Source organism: Callorhinus ursinus, unplaced genomic scaffold (genome assembly GCF_003265705.2).
Source record: "Callorhinus ursinus isolate GAN/ISIS: 27379988/994484 unplaced genomic scaffold, GSC_fseal_2.0 scaffold17, whole genome shotgun sequence".
NCBI classification, from domain to species: Eukaryota; Metazoa; Chordata; class Mammalia; order Carnivora; family Otariidae; genus Callorhinus; species Callorhinus ursinus.
Genome location: NW_027397079.1, coordinates 37,068,696 through 37,093,718, shown reverse-complemented (window position 1 = coordinate 37,093,718; position 25,023 = coordinate 37,068,696). Strand labels below are relative to the sequence as shown.

Below are 25,023 nucleotides of genomic sequence, written 5' to 3'. Positions count from 1 at the left end.
CCTGGAGATCTATGCTCAGCAGGTACTAGCAGTGTCTTCAGTGTTTGATTTCAGTCACGTGCCCACTGCTGCCAAGTGACATGTGGGTTTCACTAGGATAGGAAGACTTTCTGAAGAAACAGAAAAACCAAACTCTGGGTCTCCACGTTGAAGTTTATTGTTGATGCAAGTTCTGAAGAAAAGATTCAAGGCAGCTGTTCTCATTTCAAAGGGGAAAAAACACTCCATTGATATTATAAAAATCTAATAGAAACCGAAAGAAGGAAAGGGAGATCTGAGTATAGATGAGGGCAGGAGTAAGCAGTAAAGGTGAACAAGACAAAGTTACATCAACTCAGGAAAAAACAAAAACAAAAACAAAATAAATAAATAAAATCACCACTCCTAGGGGAGGTGGAAGGAAAAAAATTAAAAATAAATAAAAATAAAATAAAATAAACTCACCACTACTAACCATAGGGGCAGGGCTTCCCTGCTTTGGTTATTCTTTCCTGTTAATTCTGGTTACAGTTTACTATTGGTGATCTCCATAGTTCAGATTCCAGCCTCCCTCTCCTCACTTTGTCCTCTCTCCATTGGTGACTTCATCCATTCAAAGACTTTGGCTATCATCTCTAGACTGATGATTCTCAACATTTTGTTTCTAGTTGGATCTCTTCTGCCGTCTGCTAGATGTCTTCACTTGACTGTTCTATAGAAGCTTCATATGAAAATCTTAACACATAGAACATATCCTAGATAACTTTCATGAAGGCAGGGGCAAAGGCTTTTAAAATCTCCAGCGACTAGCTCAGGATCTTGAGCAGAGAACCCACTAACTAATGACAGGTCCAAGCTATACTTATCAATTTATTCTTTCATAATAACAAAACTCATCTGCCTTATCTATTCCATGTCTTGGTGAATGGTATCCCTCAGAACAAGCAATATAATGTGAGGAGCCAATGGAGAATGAAAAGGTAAGGACCCTTGTTCAAAATTATTCAGAATTTCAAGACACTGACAGTAGAATATTAAGCCAAACATTAAGCCTTTCTGTATGCAAGACCCTTTGTGACTGTAGAAGTTGAATGTCCTTGAACCTGGCCCTGGTACTTCTGTAGCCACAGGTGACCAGCTAGAAACCTGGAAGTCATTTCCATTATATACGAGAGAACATCAGTCTTGCTGGTCCTGTTGCCTTAATACTGCTCATATTTCCCTTTATTGCTAATCCTGCTGCCATTGTTTTTGATTTCTTGCTATTTACTATTGGAATATTATATCATAATCCCTAACTGATCTCTCTGCCTCAGATCTAATCCCATAATTCTTTCCCATTTTGAGACTTAAATATAACCTATAATATATAACCTCCAAACTCATCTCCCTGTCTTTATTGTGACCCCCCATTTTATCCCACCCATATAATATTTCTTTTCAACTACTACCACAGTCATTTAAATATTTGTTTATCTGTGATGGGCAGCCTTTCATTTCAATATTATTCAAATATGCAAATATAATAATGTCATTTCTCTGCTTAAAATCTTTCCCTTGGTTTTCAAGATAAATTGAAACTATTTCATTGCAGGACCCTTGAAGCTGATCATAGTTTAATCTCACCAACACATCAGCCTTATTTTTTTATGCTTCAGCCGTGCTAGACTATGTGTACTTCCTCAGACAGACCATGCTTATGCCACTGTTCTTTGTACACTCTTCTCTCTTTCTGACATTTTTAACCTTTCTTTTACTTGCATATATATTCATTGCCCTTTAAAACTCATCTAATATATTACCTTAGCAAAGAAAGTCTATTCTTACCACAACTCTTTTCAGTACCACCTCCCCTTCCCTGTTTTGCCCATTCTCTCTCTGTTGCCCACTAGTCTGGTTAGGGACTATACCTCTTTGCTCTCACACTCTCTGTTTATATTTGTATAGCTTCCATCCCATTGTTCTGAATTAATTTACTTGTCCCTTTACCCACTAGTGAGCTCCTTGAAGTAAGGTTAGTGTCCTTAATCTTTCCATCTCTACTATTTAGCTTAGGGACTAGCAAACCATGTTTGCCTATTAAATAGTTATTGAACAGATGAGTAATTAGGGTAGAAATTCTGATGCTTGTAGGGTAAGATTTAACTCCATTAATGAAATTATGCTTGAGTCAATACAGCATTTATATATTTCTACTCTTAGCAGCCAATATTTTAAATGCTTTGCTAAGTGCTATGATGTTAAGAATGAAAAAGCTATGGATCCTATCTATAGAGAACTGGTAAATGAGCAGCTGAAATAATACACACATACATACACACAGAAAGAGAGTGCCATAATCACTCTGTAAGAGCAAAACTGGTATGTTCAAAAAGAGAATTTTAAAAATCTATGGGAAGAGAGTTGAGAGGCACTTCCCTACAAGTAAAATCCTTCAGTCTGGGTTTGGGCAATGGCCTAAAATAGCAGTTCTCAAATAGAAACGGGTATGTGGGAGGTGCTTGTATGAGCACGATCACTGGAGCTCTTCTCAGAGTTCACAAGGCTTTGCTCATCCTCGGAAAATTGGAGGGCCTGGTATGCATATTCTTCAAAAACACTCTCTTCCAAAAGACAGGTTATTCTGATATTGCCCTTTCCTCATTCATCCTGCTGCCAACGTTTTTGAAAATCAGCAAAAAATAAAAAGAGTTCCTGTTCTGATTTACTGGCAGGGAAACAAAACAAATTTATTGATAGGAAACAATGCCATTGATTTTGTAAACTTGTAAAATAAACAAATATATAAAAATATTTATTACATCAAAATCATTGTTTTTGTAATCTAGAAGAAATATCAGTGCTATTCTAATATTGAACACATGTTGACTTTATGTTGTTTAAAATTTCCATTAGATTGACCTAGACTGTCATTTAATTTTTTTCATGGATGAATTTTCAGGTCACATATATGAGTGAATCACAGGATTGGAAGTCTGATCTTTTAGATGTGTACAAACAGACCAGAGAAGGTAAGTGAATTATTTAGGCTCACATAGTAGTTTTCTTTTTAATAGACTTTACTTTTTTAGAGCAGTTTTAAATTCATAACGAAATGGAGAAGAAAGTTCAGGGAATTCCCATTAATCTTCTGCCCCCACAAGCACAGCTTTCCACACCCACAGTGGTACGCTTGTTAGAATCAATGAACCTGCACTGACATATCACTATCATCCAAAGTCCATAATTTACATTAGGGTTCACTCCTGGTGTTGTTCATTCTATGGGTTTTAGCAAATGTATAATGATGTGTATCCACCATTGTAGTGTCACACAGAATAATTTCACTGCGCTAAAAATCCTGTTTTGCTTATTCATCTCTCCCTCTTCCCTAATCCCTGAAAATCACTGATTCTTTTATTGTCTCCATGCTTTTGCCTTTTCCAGAATGTCATATAGTTGGAATCATACAGTATGTAGGCTTTTCAGATTGACTTTTTATACTTATTAATATGCATGGTAGTTTCCTCCTTTTTTTTTTTTTTTTTGCTTGATCACTCATTTCTTTAAAATGCTGAATAAGGAGTACCTGGGTGTTCAGTCAGTTAAGCATCCAACTTGTGATTTTGGCTTAGGTCATGATCTCAGGGTGGTGGGATTAAGCCCCGCATTGGACTCCACACTCAGTGGGGAGTCCGCTTGAGATTCTTTCTCTCCCTCTCCCTCTGCTCCTCCCCCAACTGTGCTCTCTCTCTCTCTCCAAAATAAATAAATCTTTAAAAAAATAAGGTGCTGAATAATATTACATTGCTAGGGTGTACCTCAGTTTCTTTTTGTGTTCACCTACCGAAGGACATCTTGCTTGCTTCTAAGTTGTGGCAATTATAAATAAATAAATAAATAAATAATATATTTAAACATCCATGTGCACGTTTCTGTGTAGACATAATTTTTTTAATTTTTTCATTGTTATGTTAATCACCATATACTACATCATTAGTTCTTGATGTAGTGTTCCATGATTCATTGTGCATAACACCCAGTGCTCCACGCAGAACGTGCCCTCCTTAATACCCATCACCAGGCTAACCCATCCCCCCTCCCCCCCTCTAGAACTCTCAGTTTGTTTTTCAGAGTCCATCATCTCTTATAATTCATCTCCCCCTACGACTTACTCCCCTTCATTGTTCCCCTCCTGCTAACTTCTTCTTTTTCTTTTTTCTTAACATATCTTGCATTATTTGTTTCAGAAGTACAGATCTGTGATTCAACAGTCTTGCACAATTCACAGCGCTCACCATAGCACATACCCTACCCAATGTCTATCACCCAGCCACCCCATCCCTCCCACCCCCACCACTCAGCAACACCCAGTTTGTTTCCTGAGATTAAGAATTCCTCATATCAGTGAGGTCATATGATACATGTCTTTCTCTGATTGACTTATTTCACTCAGCATAACACCTTCCAGTTCCATCCACGTCGTTGAAATCTTGCAAATGGCAAGATCTCATTCCTTTTGATGGCTGCATAATATTCCATTGTGTATATATACCACTTCTTTATCCATTCATCTGTCAATGGACATCTTGGCTCTTTCCACAGTTTGGCTATTGTGGACATTGCTGCTATAAACATTGGGGTGCACGTACCCCTTCGGATCCCTACATTTGTATCTTTGTGGTAAATACCCAGTAGTGCAATTGCTGGATCGTATGCTAGCTCTATTTTCAACTGTTTGAGGAACCTCCATACTGTTTTCGAGAGTGGCTGCTCCAGCTTGCATTCCCACCAACAGTGTAGGAGGGTTCCCCTTTCTCCACATGCCTGCCAACATCTGTCGTTTCCTGACTTGTTAATTTTAGCCATTCTGACTGGTGTGAGGTGGTATCTTCATTGAGGTATTGATTTAGATTTCTCTGATGCTGAGCGATGTTGAGCACTTTTTCATGTGTCTGTTGACCATTTGGATGTCTTCTCTGGAAAAATGTCTGTTCATGTCTTCTGCCCATTTCTTGATTGGATTATTTGTTCTTTGGGTGTTGAGTTTGATAAGTTCTTTATAGATTTTAGATACTAGCCCTTTATCTGATATGTCATTTGCAAATATTTTCTCCCATTCTGTCGGTTGTCTTTTGGTTTTGTGGACTGTTTCTTTTGCTGTGCAAAAGCTTTTTATCTTGATGAAATCCCAATAGTTCATTTTTGCCCTTGCTTCCCTTGCCTTTGGCGATGTTTCTAGGAAGAAGTTGCTGCGGCTGAGGTCAAAGAGGTTGCTGCCTGTGTTATCCTTTAGGATTTTGAAGGACTCCTGTCTCACGTTTAGGTCTTTCAACCATTTGCAGTCTATTTTTGTGTGTGGTGTAAGGAAATGATCCAGTTTCATTCTTCTGCATGTGGCTGTCCAATTTTCCCAACACCATTTGTTGAAGAGACTATGTTTTTGCCATTGGACATTCTTTCCTGCTTTGTCAAAGATGAGTTGACCATAGAGATGAGGGTCCATTTCTGGGCTCTCTATTCTGTTCCATTGATCTATTTGTCTGTTTTTGTGCCACTACCATACTGTCTTGATGATGACAGCTTTGTAATAGAGCTGGAAGTCCAGAATTGTGATGCCACTGGCTTTGCTTTTCTTTTTCAATATTCCTCTGGCTATTCGGGGTCTCTTCTGGTTCCATACAAATTTTAGGGTTATTTGTTCCATTTCTTTGAAAAAAGTGGATGGTATTTTGATGGGGATTGCACTGAATGTGTAGATTGCTCTAGGTAGCATTGACATCTTCACAATGTTTGTTCTTCCAATCCATGAGCATGAAACGTTTTTCCATTTCTTTGTGTCTTCTTCAATTTCTTTCATGAGTATTTTATAGTTTTCTGAGTACAGATCCTTTGCCTCCTTGGTTAAATTTATTCCTAGGTATCTTATGGTTTTGGGTGCAATTATAAATGGGATCAACTCCTTAATTTGCCTCTCTTCTGTCTTGTTGTTGGTGTATAGGAATGCCACTGATTTCAGTGCATTGATTTTATATCCTGCTACTTTACTGAATTCCTGTATGAGTTCTAGCAGTTTTGGGGTGGAGTCTTTTGGGTTTTCCACATACAGTATCATATCATCTGCAAAGAGTGAGAGTTTGACTTCCTCTTTGCCGATTTGGATGCCTTTGATTTCTTTTTGTTGTCTGATTGCTGTGGCTAGGACTTCTAATACTATGTTGAATAGCAGTGGTGATAGTGGACATCCCTGCCGCATTCCTGACCTTAGGGGAAAAGCTCTCAGCTTTTCCCCATTGAGAATGATATTGGCTGTAGGTTTTTCATAGATGGCTTTTATGATATTGAGGTATGTACCCTCTATCCCTATACTCAGAAGAGTTTTGATCAAGAAAGGATGCTGTACTTTGTCAAATGCTTTTTCTGCATCTATTCAGAGGATCATAGGATTCCTGTTCTTTCTTTCGTTAATGTATCACGTTGATTGATTTGCGGATGTTGAACCATCCTTGCAGCCCAGGGATAAATCCCACTTGGTCATGGAGAATAATCCTTTTAATGTACTGTTGGACCCTATTGGCTAGTATTTTGGTGAGAATTTTTGCATCCATGTTCATCAAGGATATTGGTCTGTAATTCTCCTTTTTGATGCGGTCTTTGTCTGGTTTTGGGATCAAGGTAATGGTGGCCTCATAAAATGAGTTTGGGAGTTTTCCTTCCATTTCTATTTTTTGGAACAGTTTCAGGAGAAGAGGTATTCATTCTTCTTTAAATGTTTGGTAGAATTCCCCTGGGAAGCCATCTGACCCCGGGCTTTTGTTTCTTGAGAGATTTTTGATGACTGCTTCAATTTCCTTAGTGGTTATAGGTCTGTTCAGGTTTTCTCTTTCTTCCTGGTTCAATTTTGGTAGTTGATACATTTCTAGGAAGGCACCCATTTCTTCCAGGTTATCTAATTTGCTGGCATAGAATTGCTCATCATATGTTCTTATAATTGTTTGTATTTCTTTGGTGTTGGTTGTGATCTCTCCTCTATCATTCATGATTTTGTTGATTTGGGTCATTTCTCTTTTCTTTTTGATAAGTCTGGCCAGGGGTTTATCAATCTTGTTAATTCTTTCAAAGAACAAGCTCCTAGTTTCGTTGATCTGTTCTACTGTTCTTTTGGTTTCTATTTCATTGATTTCTGCTCTGATCTTTATTATTTCTCTTCTCCTGCTGGGTTTAGGCTTTATTTGCTGTTTTTTTCTCTAGCTCCTTTAGGTGTACGGTTAGGTTGTGTATTTGAGACCTTTCTTGTTTCTTCAGAAAGGCTTGTATTGCTATATACTTTCCTCTCAGGACTGCCTTTGTTGTATCCCAAAGATTTTGAACAGGTGTGTTTTCATTTTCATTGGTTTCCATGAATTTTTTAAATTCTTCTTTAATTTCCTGGTTGATCCATTCATTCCTTAGTAGGATGCTCTTTAGCCTCCATATATTTGAGTTCTTTCTGACTTTCCTCTTGTGATTGAGTTCAGTTTCAAAGCATTGTGGTCTGAAAATATGCAGGGAATAATCCCAAACTTTTGGTACTGGTTGAGACCTGATTTGTGACCTAGGATGTGATCAGTTCTGGACAATGTTCCATGGGCACTAGAGAAGAATGTGTATTCCGTTGCTTTGGGATGGAATGTTCTGAATATGTCTGTGAAGTCCATTTGGTCCAGTGTGTCATTTAAAGTCTTTATTTCCTTGTTGATATTTTGCTTAGATGATCTGTCCATTTCAGTCAGGGGGGTGTTAAAGTCCCCCACTATTATTGTATTGTTGTCAATGTGTTTCTTTGCTTTTGTTATTAATTGCCTTATATAATTGGCTGCTCCCATGTTAGGGGCATAGATATTTACAATTGTTAGATCTTCTTGTTGGATAGACCCTTTAAGGAGGATATAGTGTCCTTCCTCATCTCTTATTACAGTCTTTGTTTTAAAATCTAATTTGTCTGATATAAGGATTGCCACCCCAGCTTTCTTTTGGTGTCCATTAGCATGGTAAATGGTTTTCCACCCCCTCACTTTCAATGTGGGGGTGTCTTTGGGTCTAAAATGAGTCTCTTGCAGACAGCATATTGATGGGTCTTGTTTTTTAATCCAATCTGATAGCCTGTGTCTTTTGATTGGGGCATTTAGCCCATTTACATTCAGGGTAACTATTGAAAGGTATGAATTTAGTGCCATTGTATTGCCTGTAAGGTGACTGTGACTGTATATTGTCTCTGTTCCTTTCTGATCTGTGCTGCTTTTAGTGTGTAGACATAAATTTTATTTTCCTTTCCTCAAATTATGGATCCCAATGTGAAGCAAATGCAATGACTTTCGATGACATGGACCATATATATCTTTTGTGTCCTCTTTCAAGCTATTAACTTTACTTTCTGCTATGAAAGTGTAAGATTTCCCAGTTTTATCAACCATCTGACTTAAATCTTCTCTTTGGGGTATTTCTGACCCATCATAAAACCAAACCTCAAAGCCAACACAGGATAATTTTCCATCAAAGTGCATTTACACTACCTTGTATAATAGGTAATTTTTTAGAGTCTTAGATCTTATAAGCTGAACCTGGAAGTATATTCCTATTTCCTGAAATAGGATTTGTCAAGTCTATACCTATGATACTGTCAGCAGGTAAGCACATTCTATGAACAAGAGAAAAACTTTGGGTGCCTGGGTGGCTCAGTTGGTTAAGCAACTGCCTTCGGCTGAGGTCATGATCCTGGAGTCCTGGGATCGAGTCCTGCATCGGGCCCCCTGCTCAGCAGGGAGCCTGCTTCTCCCTCTGACCCTCTTCTCTCTCGTGCTCTGTATCTCTCATTCTCTCTCTCAAATAAATAAAATCTTAAAAAAAAGAGAGAGAAAACCTTTTCCATCATTTGGATAATAAATAATAATTGCATTTCAAACAGTAAATATATGAACTCCTTTAGAAAATTTGCTCACCCCTTCTCTGAATAAAGCATATTTACCAACATATTTATAGTTTTCAGTCATATTGATTTTAACCTGTAAATAATTTTAAAAAAAGATGGAATGGTTCACAATGTACAATTCTGATAACACAACTATGGCTACACACCTCAGGTTTCACTTTCTTCAGAAAAAAAATTAGCATTTTATAATCTGCCAATACTACTTTATTTAATCATTTTTGACTATGTCAATGTCAAAGCTGTCCTCCGAATAAGTAACGTCTAAAGCATACAGCCCATGGACCAAATGTTATCCAAATCCATGTGCAATCTGAGTTACAATTTCTAGGGCAAATGTAATTATGAGTATCAAATAACGTATAGTGCTTTCTATAATGTCATTTTCAGTTAAGTTGCTAGCCTAAAATAGGCCATTTTAATGTTCACCTTTTACCTAAGAAGTGAGTTCCTAGGGTAGTATGTAATGAAAATGAAGATACATTATTCTTGTGAAAACCTGGTGCATGATGTTTTAAACTGCTTTTTGAAAAGGTTTTCATTCTGCTTTTTTACATATCTGTTCTTTTTATTATAGTACATTTCTTTTTAAATTTAAATTCAATTAATTAACATATAGTGTATTATTAGTTTCAGAGGTAGGGTTTAGTGATTCATCAGTTGCATATAACACCCAGTGCTCATTACATCAAGTGGCCTCCCTAATGCCCATCACCCAGTTACCCCATCCCCCCCAACCCACCTCCCCTCTAGCAACCCTCAGTTTGTTTCCTAGAGTTAAGAGTCTCTTACGGTTTGTCTCCCTTTCGGATTTCATCTTATTTTATTTTTCCCTCCCGTCTGCTATGATCCTCTGTTTTGTTTCTTAAATTCCACATATGAGTGAAAGCATATGATAAATATCTTTCTCTGATTGACTGATTTTGCTTAGCATAATACCTTCTAGTTCCATCCACATCGTTGTAAATGTTAAGATTTCATTTTTGATGGCTGAGTAATATTCCATTGTGTATATATATCCTACATCTTCTTTATCCATTCATCTGCCAATGGACATTTTGGTTCTTTCCACAGTTTGGCTATTGTAACATTGCTGCTATAAACATTGGGGTGCAGGTGCCCCTTTAGATCACTATGTTTGTATTATTTGGGTAAATACCTAGTAGTGCAATTTCTGGGTCATAGGTTAGCTCTATTTTCAACTTTTTGAGGAACCTCCATACTTTTTTCCAGAGTGGCTGTACCAGCTTCATTCCCATCAGGAGTGTAAGAAGTTTCCCCTTTCTCCGTATCCTCACCAACGCCTGTTGTTTCCTGACTTGTTAATTTTAGCCATTCTGACTGGTGTGAGGTGGTATTTCATTGTGGTTTTGATTTGTATTTCCCTGATGCCAAGTGATGTTGAGCATCTTTTCATGTGTCTGTTGGCCATTTGTATGTCTTCTGCCCATTTCTCGACTGGATTGTTTGTTGGGTGTTGAGTTTGATAAATTCTTTATAGATTTTGGATGCTACCCCTTTATCTGATAAGACATTTGCAATTATCTTCTCCCATTCCATAGGTGGTCTTCTGGTTTTGTCAACTGTTTCCTTTGCTGTGAAAAAGCTTTTTATCTTAAAGTCCTAATAGTTAATTTTTGCTTTTGTTTCCCTTGCTTTTGAAGATGTGTCTAGCAAGAAGTTGCTTCAACCGAAGTCAAAGAGGTTGCTTTCTGTGTTCTCCTCTAGGATTTTGATTGATTCCTGTCTCACATTTAGGTCATTCATCCATTTTGAGTCTATTTTTGTGTATGGTGTAAGCAAATAGTCCAGTTTCATTCTTCTGCATGTGGCTGTCCAATTTTCCCAACACCATTTGTTGAAGAGATGGTCTTTTTTCCATTGGATGTTCTTTCCTGCTTTGTTGAAGATTAGTTGACCATGGAGTTGAGGGTCCATTTTGTGTTCTCTATTCTGTTCCATTGATCTATGTGTCTGTTTTTGCACCAATATCATACTGTCTTGATGATGACAGCTTTGTAATATAGCCTAACGTCCAGAATTGTGATGCCACTAGCTTTGGTTTTCTTTTTCAACATTCCTCTGGTTATTTGGAGTCTTTTCTGGTTCTGTGCAAATTTTAGGATTATTTGTTCCAGCTCTGTGAAAAATGTTGATGATATTTTGAAAAGGATTGCATTAAATGTGTAGATTGCTCTGGGTAGCATAGACATTTTAACAATATATTTTCTTCCAATTCATGAGCATGAAATGTTTTTCCATTTTTTTGTGTCTTCCTCAATTTCTTTAATAAGTGTTCTATAATTTTCAGAGTTGAAATTCTTTACCTCTTTGGTTAGGTTTATTCCTAGGTATCTTATAGTTTTTGATGCAATTGTAAATGGGATCAATTCCTTAATTTCTCTTTCTTCTGCTGCATTGTTAGTGTATAGAAATGCAAGTGGTTTCTGTGCATTGATTTTATATCCTGCCACATTGCTGAATTGCTGTATGAGTTCTAGCAATTTTGGGGTGGAGTCTTTTGGGTTTTCCACATAGAGTATGTTGTCATCTGTGAAGAGTGCAAGTTTGACTTTTTCACTGATTCGGATGCCTTTTGTTTCTTTTTGTTTGATTGCTGAGGCTAGGACTTCCAGTACTATGTTAAACAACAGTGGTGAAAGTGGACATTCTTGTCATGTTCCTAACTTTAGGGGAAAAGTGAATGATATTCACTGTGGGTTTTTCACGTATGGCTTTTATGGTATTGAGTTATACTAAGTACACGTACTTGCTATCTTCAAAATAGTTATAAAGATCCAAAGTAGAAGGCTGATACAATTGGCAATGCATTTTCACCTCAGGTTGGACTATTTGTACCCATTCCAACTTTCTCGTCTATTATTTTGACTGCAACTGCAAAGCCAGTGTGAATGGACTCAGCACTGTAGACACAAGCAAATGATCCTTTACCAAGCAGATTTCCAACTTTCCAATTTACTACCTTCTCTCCCATACAGGACACATATTTCCAGACACTGGTTTTGCTCCTATTAAGCTCAGTTCCCATTAGGCTAAGTTTCCATGGCTACAGTTCCAATGGAAAAAACCACAGCCACAAAAAGGTCTCCAGGACAACTTCTAAGTCAGGAATATGCCTCTGAACTTCCATTTTAGAAAGCTAGGGCTGGCTGACAAAATAGCAGTAATGGGAACAAAAATACCACCCTACCTCCACTACTCTCCTTACTACAACATAATAAAAAATTCATGCATGAGTTGGAAATTTTAGGGAATACCCATGCAATCAAGTACCCAATACTTCTATTGCAAAGGTCAAGAGGAGCAGAGTTCCCATGTACAGACAGTTTTTCCTTTAGGGGAATTTTTACTCTGTAGTGGTTTGACAATTCTGGAGTCAGTTTGCCTGGGTTTAATCTTTCACTTTGCCATATACTAGCTGTGTAGCTTTTAAAAGACACTGAACTACACCGGGTCTCAATTTCCTTAAAAGTAGCTAGTGCTTATCTCATTGGCTCATTGAAATAATTAAGTGAATTGATATATGTAAGCTCCAAATAGGAGTTTTCTATATTGTCAGAGGCATTGGAGAGGGATTCATGTGTTGTATGGACCATTGTATCTCAGAGTTGGCAAGAACCTTAGAGACCAAGTGCATGTTTATATGCCAAATTTTTAATCTGTTTGAACTTCTAATTTTTCAATTTTTTTTAAAGATTTGTTTATTTATTTATTTGTCTGAGAGAGAGAGTACAAGCAGGGGGAGCAGCAGGGAAGCAGGCAGAGGGAGAAGCAGGCTCCCAGCTGAGCAAGGAGCCCGATGTGGGACTGCACCCCAGGACCCTGGGATCATGACCTAAGTTGAAGGCAGAGGCTTAACCAACTGAGCCACCCAGGCGTCCCTCAATTGTTTATTGTTATTTTAGACAATTCTGTGGAAATGAATAAATTCCTATCTTTAGCTCATGGCTCACAATAAGAACTGTACATCTCTATGCATTAACTCTTACAGAATGGTATAAGGAGTCCAGAGTGTATGAATTCCCTCTGTATCATGTAATATTATATCTAATATATTAGAGTGAGAAAAAACATGATATGGATTATATGTAAGGAACTTCAATCATTTATTGAGCAAAAGTTAATTATAGAGGGAAGGGTGAAAGGAACACTTTTCCTTGATATGAAAAAGATACTTATTATTAGGTAAGTTTTCCTCACTTACGGAAAACGACGTGTGGGGAATATACCGGTATACACTTCTGATTTTACTAACACAGAGTGGGATGGAATTATTGTTAATTCTATTCAAATGGAACCCATGTTACTGAGAATCCACTGAATCTAGCTAAAATCTTCTCTTATGATAGTAGACTACCTTCATCTTCCAGTAACTCAACGACCCCTCCCCCAGGAGCACTCACTGGGATGAGCAGAGGCCACATGACATGGATGCAAGAATACCGGGACTTCTTTAGAAACATATCCAGTATTTTATTGTACATCTTCCAGTCTAGAGATGAGTGAGTTAGAAGAAAAACAAGAATCATGATTTCTATTATTTGGACAGATAGAAGAGAATAACCTCTGAGGAACAAGCATCCACCCTCTTTGTGGAGAACTTGAAACCTGGTTTCAGTCTGTCTATAACCTATCTAACAACAGTGCTGTGTTAGGGATAATGCCCCCTCCTTCTCCCTCCCTCTACCTACTTTTCATCCCTACAGGCCTGAAATATGTGATGTTCTTAAAGAGAAGATGTGGGTGCAGCATCTCGCTGAGGGAATCAAAGATGTTTTGCATGTCAAGGTGATTCATTACTAATTAGGTAAAACCAACTCTGGAGGAGAAATTCCTGGTGTGTACCTTTTAGGTATGTAGTTGTGAAGCCAGAGTGATCAGTGTGGAAGACAGGACAGATAAAAATCTTAACTTGGAGCCAATAAATGATCCTTAGCAATTTACTTACTTATATTCTGGTAGTATTTTGTAGTTTCCTAAGATCTCAACACTATATTTCATTCAGTAATAACCTTGTGAATGAAGCAGGGCAAGAATCATGATGCTCATTGTACAGAAATACAAAGTGACTTGCCTGAGGTCACAAAAGTGATAGATGTGCAAAATGGAACCCACATGTTAGTCTCCTCTCAGTTAGGTGCTTTCTGAACTGCATCAGGTCCTAAGACATGATGATCTTTCCGGCCAACCCTTAAAAATTACATACATGTATTTGGTCTGCATGCATACATTCATGCATGCATGCATACTTTTTGTTTGAGAGAGAGGGAGAGAGAGAGCATGTGTGCATTGCACCTGCATGTAAGCGGGGAGTGGGGAAGGGCAGAAGGAGAGAGAGAATCTTAAGCAGGAACCACGCACAGCATGGAGCCCAATGTGGGGCTCAATCTCATGACCTAGAGATCATGACCTGAACTGAAATCATGGGTCTGACACTTAATTGACTGAGCTACCCAGGTGGCCCCATACTTTTTTTCATTGTAAACTTATATATGCTTATTGCAGAAACACTGACAGGAGAATAAAGAAGAAAATGTGTCCCATGCACCTAAAAACTATTACCATTGACATTTAGTATATTTTCTCCACAATCAAGTGAAATTTTGCTATAAGCGGGGAGATTTCATCTATTTCATTGGGTTAGGGTGTATTTGAAAAATAATGTTAAAATAGTTTTTAGATGTTTGCCCTTAGAAATATGTGACTACATTTCCTTCCTTGACTCTGCTTGTGTGCACTCAACCCATCTCCTCAACCTGGGCTTTTGATAAATTGAAAGTTCTTGCTAATTCTGCATTCAGGTAACTGTTGTGCCTTTTTTCTCTTCTCATCTTTAATAGCATACCCAATCTCTAGCTAATCATTTTCTACTACCTCATGAGATTCTGTCAAGACATCTCATTTCCTCCCCTTCTCCTCCCCAAGTTCCCTTCCTCTTGAACCTGGTCTATATCAAGTCCAGTGAAAAAGATGAATTGTCGACAGACTTAAGTTCTCCTCCAATTTATAAGTAACTGTGTGACCCTAAGTGAGCAACTTCACTCTTCTGAGCTTCACCTTTGTCATCTTTAAAATGAGTCAGGCTCATATAATTTTTAAGCTCCTCTCCAGCATTCTTAGATTCCATTATTAAGTAAATTCATGCCAGACTGTGAGTGCCAGATAACCCTGACCTCCCAGGAGAAATTATATTTCAAAAGTGACCTCTTCTTGTTAGTCCAGATTAATTTATTCATGAGGTCACTCAATCTTTTATATATTCATTCAACAGATATTTGTAAAGTATATTCTAAGGTTGGGGGAGGCATGGGTCAGTAAATGATAAGAGTATCCCTGACATCATGAAACTTATCGTGTAATGAGAATATAGACAAGTACATAGGTAGTTATAAACAAGTGTGATATTACTGTAGGGAAAGTACAGGAATCGATTAGCCATGCTAAAAGGTAGCAGTGTAGACTAGGTCTCATCTGGAGAAGTATTTATTTATAGTTATGAATAAAGCAAATTTTAGACATTTTATTATATCGTATCAATTTTTATTGAATTCATCATTATATTTTAATTACATAATATAGATTATAATACATCTAATATAATTTCTTTTTATTATATTCATACAAGGAAGACACAGATACTGGAAAAGCATTTTGAAATCTTTTTTTTTTTTTAGATTTTGAAATCTTTTATAAGTACTATTAAAGAGTTGTGTATTATTAATTCATGGGTCTGATATAATGAGCAGTGACACTGATATATATATACATCTTTGTCTTGACAAAATGTGCCCTTGTTTGAGTTACATTAATTATCTCTCAGCAGGAAGTTCTCAGTTGTACCTCTTACACTCTTCAGGAAAGTCATGACACTAGTGCCTCCAGTTCCTTTATTTTCTTGCTGGTTTGAAGGAATCACAATGTACTTAGTTACCATCTGCAGATGATAGTTTCTCAGGGAGACCATAGCTTTCACACACTCATTATAATCTGCCCGCAGCTTATCATCACCTTTTGAAAGAACAAATTTACGGACTGAGGGCCCTGACTCTAATGAGAGAAGAAATTCCCGGTGAGCCGGTGGCATATAGTTTCTCATTTCCTGGAGGAATCTGGCAGCAAATTCTGAAGGAACAAGAGAGAGATTAGGTAGTAGGGAAGCCAAAGCATTCCCCAATCCAGGTAAGAAGGGCAGAGTGAGGTCAGAGTGGGTAGGAGATCACATATCACCATTGCAGCATGAGGCAATGAGAATGCTATTGGTCTTGCTATTAGTAATGATAATTATTGTAATATATACTTAATTCTGAAAACCAAATGAGCTGAACTCATTCTTTCAGAATAAAGTTTTTTGTTTGTGTGTCCTTTCTCACTTCCCTACTGTAGTTGATCCTTCTAAAAAGCTGATGATATAGATAGGGTGTATATAATCTATACTTGACCAATCATGACACTGAGTCTGAGAGAGTTTAAGGGACAATTTTTAAATAAATGAATTAACTAAGAAAAAAAGGATATTTTCACCTATGCCAATGATTTTCCCTTTGACTATTAAGTAGAAGTTTAGGAAAACAGAGAAAAGTACAAAGTTCTTATTGGAGCTTCTTCTGCCTGCTCTAAACCCCTAGAAGGAATATAATGAATGTGGTTCATCTTTTACCTTTGGTGCATCTTTCAGTTTGAGCTGCTGGGGCAGTAAGCTGATCAAGAGCAGTGCCAAGCCTCCCCTTGTCACTCATGTCTCTACCCAACTTCTGTCCCATCCCATTTGCAGGTGACTTTCTCTTTCTGAATCTGATCGTACATTTTCAGAACATGTGCTATGGGCTTCCCCACAGTCAATCACGTCTTACATATATGCCCAAATGTCAAGACTGAGAGGGTGATGAACTTGGGTTTTGGTTTGGATTTCACTGCTTTCTAGCTGGTTAATAAGGAGCCCATCACTTAGCCTCTAAAGAAACTTAGAAGTTCCTGCTTGGTTGTCTGTGAAATGGGATGATGACAATATAGTCTTGCCTTACTAATTCTTCTAAAAGTATCAAATAAGCTCAGATGAGATGCTCATGAGAAGTTACTTTTTAGATATTAAAACACTATTGTATTAACATATGAGATGATTATTATTTGTCATTGTCCACTCACCTTTACCACAGCTCTGCTGGATGCCCAGCAGAACATCGAAGCACTGAAAGATGCTACTTTGGGCTGCACTGCCCCCCGCAAACTGCTTTGGAGTGTCCCAGAAACCTTCATACTTCAGACCCTCTGGCAGTTGGGAGTTGCCTTTCCAGCTAGGCCAGGAAGGAAAAAAATAATCACTATTTGGATAATTGCCAAATTTTCAGGTATAAAATCTTATAATAGAGGATGAATGGAAAGTGATATGAGATCAACTTCATTATTCTTCCACACTCTCCTTCCACTCATATTCATGTTTGAGAGTGACAAATAACATGGTTCTGAACAAGTCTGGCATAAGTATTCTATAAATGGAACTTTACCTTTGCACTAGCAAAGATCATTCCTTTTTTTTTTTCTAAATGACTACCTTTCCTGTCCATAACAGCCTATTCTTTCTCTGCAAAATATATTTTATGATAGGAGTTATTTCCTAAACCCGATGGATAGTGGGGACCATCAGTGGGAATTTGATGTGTTCTTTATGTTAATTCTTTAAGAGAAAACAAATTCAAGCATGAGATTACATACCCGGACAAGTATATGCGAAGAACATTGAAAAATGTGCTGGGGTCCACATATTCTGTAAAAAAGATGAGGTGTGTTTAAGCAGTTATCAGACTTTCAGAGGAGCTCAAGATATTGTAAACAATTGATAGTGGGTTTCGGTTTAGGCTGCAGGAAAGGCATTATGTCAGCTGGTGCAGAAGAAGTCCCTAACTACAAGCTCTCACTCACATGACCTTTTTGAGGGGAGCCCCCTGTTCACTGAACAGGGTCTACCGTAGGGGTGACACACAGCCTAACACACAGTCAGGCCCAACTGACTCCTCCTCAGGAGACCAATTAAACTGTCAACGTTTCTTTAAAGCTATTTCATATGCTTACTGATAGAACAGATAAACTACTTACATAAAGAAACAAACCTACACAAAATGAAAAACAGAAATAAGAGCCTCAGGAGCCCTATGGACACCATCCCTGGGTCTCCCTCCCCAAAGGTTACTAACTTTTCTGATTTAAAGGTCAATCTTTTTGCCAAGGACCAATCAGCAGTAACACAATCACATATTGTTAAGGCTGTCCAGCAGGGCACACTTTTTTTTTTTTTTGTAAATCCTTGTTTATGTACTTTTTAGTTATTGCTGTTTTTTAGCTGTTAATTTTGAAATAACTTCTGAGCTTAGTGGTTTTTCTAGGTTGTTTCTTATCTTGTGAAAAAGCAGAATTTGCAGGGAGTTCCTATAAAGCAGAAGCTAAGTATTTCAGAACTTAAAACAGCCTGAACCTTCCACAAGTTTCTCCATGGTTTCAGTGGGAGGCAATGACATTATTTAGAGTTAAGGAGGCCGGGCTTCACAATTTACTACCTGTGTAACCTTGGGCCACTTATCTTATCTCTCCATTAGATTAGCTTATCCATAAAATGCACATAATAAAACCTACCACGGGAAAATATAGTTATTTAGTGAGAGAAAGGGAAAACATACCACTAAGTGAGAGTGTTTTTCTTCCATTTTCTCAACAACTCTAGTCTCAGAAAATCAGAAGCACGTGACTGCGAGCCTTGAATGTTTTCATGCATACAATATTTACCATTAATTTGTTCAAACTCTTCACGGGCTTGGCGCAGGCAAGAAGCTATATAACACAGTGCTTTTTGCAAAGTATCCCGGTCCTCATTTTTAACTGCCTTGAATAAATCAGGAATTACCTTAAAGAAAAAAAAAAAAAGATGAACATGTAAGGTTTCCTAGCACTAAATATTGGCATAGAATAAAATTCTCCTAATTCTTAATCCCTAAATTAAATGTTGGATTTCCACTTCATTTTTGGGCTGAGAACCCTTTTATTGTTTAACTAATTTCCGTATATTTAATTAAGCTTGGATTTATTTTTATTTATTTATTTATCATTTAGTTTTATATAGTCTCAGTTCTATTTCTAATAGTCAAAACCATTAGGTTCATGTCACTCTGTGATCTAGTTTCAATGCCAAATTGCATTAAAAATGCATCTCTCCTATTAAGGTATTAAATTTAATTCTAAATATATGGATCTTGGGGCACCTGGGTGGCTCAGTCGGTTAAGTGTCCAAATCTGGATTTCAGCTCAGGTCATGATCTCAGCATCAAGAGATCCAACCCCACATCGGGCTCCACGTTGCTGGGCGTGGAGCCTGCTTAAGATTCTTTCTCTCCCTCTGCCCCTCCCCACTTGTGCTCTCTCTCTCTCTAAAATAAATAAATAAATAAATAAATAAATAAATAAATGGGTCTTATGTTTTATATTTTAGGTGATACACAAAAATAAATAAAGTATTTCTACCAGATGATCCCTTATATCCAATTAACTAATTGAATGCTGTATTTAGTCAAGATAAAGTTATTTCATGCATAATATAGTTCAGTTACTAAGTGATCGCTCTGCTTATGCAAATGGAGATAAAAATTTGCTATTTGGGATGGACTTACTTTGATTGCAGAAGCAGCTGCTAGCTCCACCAACAGTGAAACCAGGAAAAATCCTTTACTGCAGTCTCCACCAGGAAACCAGAACAGAATGTCCATGTTCCTAAGAAAATAAGTCAAAGAATTCAAGAATTTAGCAAAAATACTGGTATATTTGAGTGCTTTGCAGTTTTCAAGTATTTTTATTCCATTTTAACTTAAAAAAAATCTTGTGAGAGAAGTATGATAGGTTTTACTATCTATGTTACATTTTTGGGAATATGAGGGTTAGGTCCCTTGTCTAAGATCTAATAGTAGATTAAGTTGGGACTTGAAATTCCATTTTAGAATTTGGGACTAGAAATTTCAAGACTATCTCTGTTTCTATTCTCTCATTAATTTTTCAGATATATGTATATTACCGTATTCATATATTTATACATATTCAATGCTTATAGAAACATTTGTGAAATATAATTTTAAGTAGTCTTTTTGCTACTAAATAAATATATTTATATCCATATTTTTATCTGTGAACCTGATTCAATTTTTCAATGGTTTACCTGCTTTACAAAGAAATCGGGAAATGCAAATAACTGATTAGACCCTATTTCTTTCTTTTTTTTAAAAAAGACTATTTATTTATTTATTTTTTAAAGACTTATTTATTTGAGAGAAAGAGAGATAGAAAGAGAGAGCACAAGCAGTGGTAGGGACAGAGGGAGAGAAAAAATCTCAAGCGGACTCTGCCCTGAGTGCGGAGCTCTATGAGGGGCACTATCCCACGACCCATGAGATCATAACCTGAGCTGAAACCAAGAATCAGACATGTAACCATCTGAGCCACCCAGGTGCCCCCTATTTTCTTTTTTATTGAAGTTTTGCACTAATGCAAACAAGGTCTCAATATCTGTAGATCTATGAAATTCATGTTGGTTAAATTCACGGTCTCTGAAGCCAGTCCATTTCTGCAACTTGTTTCTGCCTCAGAGTTCTCATCTGTAAAATGAGACTGATGATATCATCCTCCCATTTAAAAACCTTCCATAGATTTTCATTGATTTTAAGATACTATTTAAACCCCTAATCATAGCCAAAAGTCCTACATAATCTTTTTGCTAACTTTATTTCTTCATCCCTTTTCCACACTACTATGTCTGTCAGTCACTACTTATGAGCAACACTAGCCTTCCTTGAGTTCCGATAATGCATCAAAATTTTCCTCACTTTGAGGCCCTCACTCTTGCTGTTTCTTCCACTATGAATGCTCATTTAATTCTTTCCTACTCACTCTTCAGAACTCAGCTTAAAGAACTTGTTACAGGGATTCCTTCTTCATCCCTTTTATTTAGTTAGAGTTCACAGCCCTTTATCTTCTTACTCTCCTCTTAATCATAAAACAATTTACATAAATTTCCTATATCTGCTTTCCTCACCAGGGCAGGATTATTCCTAGGATATTTACCTTTGTTTCACTAGCTCCCAGCCTCCGCTCAGTACATAGATTAAAAATGGTAAGGATTGGGTCAAAAAGAACAGGTTTATGTATCTGGCCACTGCAGTCATTAAGTCAAAGACACACAGATGTATGTGCATTTTGCATTTATGCTTATTAATTACATTTTTATATATGCAAGTGCTATTTTTGTATATATCTATAGCTATAATATTAAGCAGACACAATTCTATCACAGTCATAGATCTAATTAAGGATTGGGATTATTTGCTCTTTAAACAATTATTTCAGTTATTTTTTGCTTGAATTCAATTGGTCTTTTAAAAAAGTACATTTGGAGGGTATTGGTAAACCTATATGCACTTTGAATAACAATTCTTATAATAAAATAAGAATCAAATACTTACTCGTAAGTCATAGGCCTTGTGAAAGCAGCCGTGAAACAATGGATCAATTGGAAGAGAAAAAGAAAATCAATTTAAAAATCAAATGGCTTTGAGTTATTCTTATTCGATCTAATGCTACTTACCTATCAAAGTTAAGATATACACAAAAAAGAAAAAAAAATATATGTGTGTGTTTTTTTTTAAATATCAACTAAGCATTGCAAACACTTAACTTAGGGCTTTGTAAGTAAAAAAAATTAAATATTCAAGGAAAACACATGTTAGTCAAAACTAGTTGTTACTAACTATTTTTTAAATTTAAATTCAATTAGCCAACATATAGCACATCATTAATTTCAGATGTAGATTTCAATAATTCATCAGTTGCATATAGTAGCAAGTACTCATTGCATCAAGTGCCCTCCTTAATGCTCATCACCAGTTACCCCATCCCCCCCATGCCCCTCCCCTCCAGTAACCCTGTTTGTTTCCTATAGTTAAGAGTCTCTCACGGTTTGTCTCCCTCTCTGGTAACTTCCCATTCTTTTCTAGACCAAATCCTTTCGTTTTATGGTTCCCCGTCTATAGTACTTCTCTGCAGATACACACTCAAAGCCCTGGGGCACCACAAGTCTCTGGTCCCGTTATTGTAACAGATCGCATTGCTTAAAGGAGAGGAGGGGCCTAGATCCTCAGCAGGTGGCACCAAAGGCCCAGGCATTGCCATCTCTACTGCTAAAAATGTGTCAACCCTTTAACTCAACTGGATAGTTAAAAATCAAATTTGTAGAAACACCAAAACATGTTAATAAGGAAAGCCAGACACAAAAGAGTACATACTCTATAATCTCATTAATATGAAATCCAATAGCAGAAAAAAATTAATTTTTAATGTGACAAATCAGAATATCTTTACCTGGAGGTACAGGAGAAAATTGAATGGAAAGAGGCACAGAGGTGATATTCTGTATCTTGCTTAGGGCTATCCATGTATATAGAACAGTCAAAATCACCAAACTGAACAGTTAAGATGGTGCATTTCATTGTATGATAATTACACACCTTTCTTTTATATATTTGTAGTTATAGATATGCCATCAAAAGAAATCATACCCCCAAAAAGAGAAGAAAGCTGTTCTGCCAAAAATTAAACCAATGACTAATGCCTTATTGATGCAAGTAGGATGCACTTCTTTAGTTCCTGTTATAATCATAGTTCACATACCCATTGGGATCCTTTTTCTTCCAGTTTGCCAAGACACAGTCTGCATAAACCAGAATAGGAGGCAGACCCAGCTTCTTAGAGAGTTTACAGTAAGGAACAGCAATATTCTCTGGCAGGACCTAATGAAAACACAAAATTTAGTATTAACCTTTGAAGTGTCTTCCCTTTCCTTCTGCTTCCTGCTACCTTCCTGCTATTTCTTCTGCTACCATTCCAACTGCTCTATTAGTGCTAAAACATGAGCTGTTCTACATAACCGCACTCTGAAACCAAACAATCGTAATTTTCTCTTCCTCATTTCATAACTTAGTCCTGGTAATTATTAAATGTTTATGTTTTAGACGTAGGTTGATGTGGACATAATCTAGTCAGAGAGAGAGCAAAAGGAGGTAGAGGGTACGAGGAACAAAGGATGCATCCTTGACTTTCTAATGGCCTGGGAGTTACTTGCAGTCATTTATTTATTCGTGCATCCATCCCATGAATATTTGTTAGGCAACTATGCAAGAAGCTCTTTATCTACAGGCAATACAAGGATAAAATCAGTTGTCTCCAAGAAATTCAAAGTCACTTGTAATTAAGATTTTGGGATATGATACATACTTGGAGCAGAGTGCTGACAGAAACTCTCCTGGATGATTTTTTAGAAAACCTTGCCATAGAGTGACGTTGGCGCTCATCCTTGAAGACTTACTTGGGTCAGCAGGATCTCCTTTAGCCTTTCTATTTCCATGCAGATTATATCAATTGGAGTGACACTCTTGGCTCTTTCACTCACCCTTCCTCAGAGGAGGTATAGAGGCTTATCTAATTGTTGAGTGAGGGAGTGGGACTGCAGCTCAGCAAACTTTGTATTCAACTCCTTTTTTTCCTGAGCCTATTACTCAGGATTCTGCTCCTTATCTGGCCACACCCTAAAAGGCTTCTATCTCCCTGGGCAATCCTGAAGGGTAAATGCTTACCTAGCAGGCCCATTGTTGCCACACATGCAAGCCATGTTTTCCAACTGCTCTATTAGTCATAATGCTGACCATTTATTCTTTATCTGCCTGACTTCCTCATCTAACTATCATTTGGTTTATAACTAGATGGTCCCATATAATAATTAAGGTTACCCTTGTCATTAGAAGCCAATGGTTGGAATATGTGTATCTAACCAGGCAAAGGACAGGGATGTGTAGCTCATCTGGAGTAGTGGGCAGTGGGACTGCAGTGGTAGAGGTGGTATGACGATGTGGCCCACTCCACAGTTCTGCAAAAATCATGGGAGCTATAACCTAAGTGGCTTTGTATTAACTTAACACATCTGGTTTAACAAAGATGGTTTAACAAAGAGAACAAAATGTTAGAAGGAGAAACATTGGCTATCAAAGTAACACCTGGATATGTGCTTCCCCTTGCAGAGCTTGTGCCTCTGGGAATTGAAATATTTTGGTTTGCAAATAATTTACACGTTTCAAAAGGAAATTTTTGCCTCTTTCTGATTTAAAGAAAAGATCAAAGAGAAACAAAAGAAAGTTTGCTTAATTAAAAAGTTAATTTAAAATGACTTGGGAAAAAGAAAAGAGATATTCAAACACATCTTTATTAGAAACATGCAGTAACTAAGAAACTCAGATGCTAGTTTCTAGCCCAGTCTGAAGCAAATTGTGCCTTATATTGATGTATCTTATTTTTTATCCATTTATTTTTCTTTCCTACAATTTCCTCACTTAAATATATTTGTTGCTGGCTTCTAAAATCCTTTTTGGAATAATGTGGTATACAAAAACTAGATAAATTAAAAATATATACTCGTGTTTTCTTTTATAATTCTGATCTCCACTTGCATAAATTTATTGTCTTTTGATTATCCCATGTACATTTTGGTCTCCATATTATTTTTTGCTGGTCCTTTCCCTTTTCTGCTCCTCTCCTCTTTAGATAAGCTCTACCAGTCTTTCAAGAAATAGTTCAGGTTCCACATCTTTGAAGTATTTCATTATTATACCAACTACTCTCATGCTACTCTCAACTCTCTCATGCTTCTGCACCTAGCACCTGCTGCCCTTTGTTATTGATGATTTTTCTATACAATGCCTACACATTTAGCTAGACTCAGATTCTAGCAAGTCTAGTGAGGCTTTGTGCTTAGGTTGTCCGGCTATCTTATACCTTTTTGTGTAATCAAAATTCTAGACGTGATAGTTTGATAATTATAAAAAAGTATAAGATGTTCCCATGATTATGCAGAGCAACTTTTTCCTTTTGTTTCCATATCAGGGGATGCACATCACATAGGTGGACAATATGTGTTGTATATTTAAACAGGATGTGGAAAGAAAAACAAGATAAAATTTTAATTTAATTTAATTTAATTTAATTTAATTTAATTTAATTTAATT

At 37.0% G+C, this 25,023-nt stretch overlaps 1 protein-coding gene and 1 long non-coding RNA gene across 2 annotated transcripts in view; one reads left to right on the top strand and one right to left on the bottom strand.

The window, feature by feature from the left end:
* The window catches only part of LOC141374360 (uncharacterized), a 54,274-nt gene extending 51,301 nt beyond the window's left edge, over positions 1–2,973 (top strand). Inside the window, exon 3 of the long non-coding RNA XR_012381178.1 lies at positions 2,921–2,973. This is a non-coding gene — a long non-coding RNA (uncharacterized lncRNA). The remainder of the gene's footprint in view (positions 1–2,920) is intronic.
* Positions 2,974–15,462: 12,489 nt separating this feature from the next.
* Positions 15,463–25,023, bottom strand: part of IDO1 (indoleamine 2,3-dioxygenase 1) — a 14,825-nt gene continuing 5,264 nt past the window's right edge. The window contains exons 4-10 of the mRNA XM_025886295.2: positions 22,640–22,758; positions 21,436–21,450; positions 19,597–19,696; positions 18,719–18,836; positions 17,654–17,705; positions 17,087–17,235; positions 15,463–16,066 (exon numbers count right to left, since the gene is read on the bottom strand). Of these exons, the coding sequence (XP_025742080.2) occupies positions 15,750–16,066; positions 17,087–17,235; positions 17,654–17,705; positions 18,719–18,836; positions 19,597–19,696; positions 21,436–21,450; positions 22,640–22,758 (870 nt within the window). The 3' untranslated portion in view covers positions 15,463–15,749. The remainder of the gene's footprint in view (positions 16,067–17,086; positions 17,236–17,653; positions 17,706–18,718; positions 18,837–19,596; positions 19,697–21,435; positions 21,451–22,639; positions 22,759–25,023) is intronic.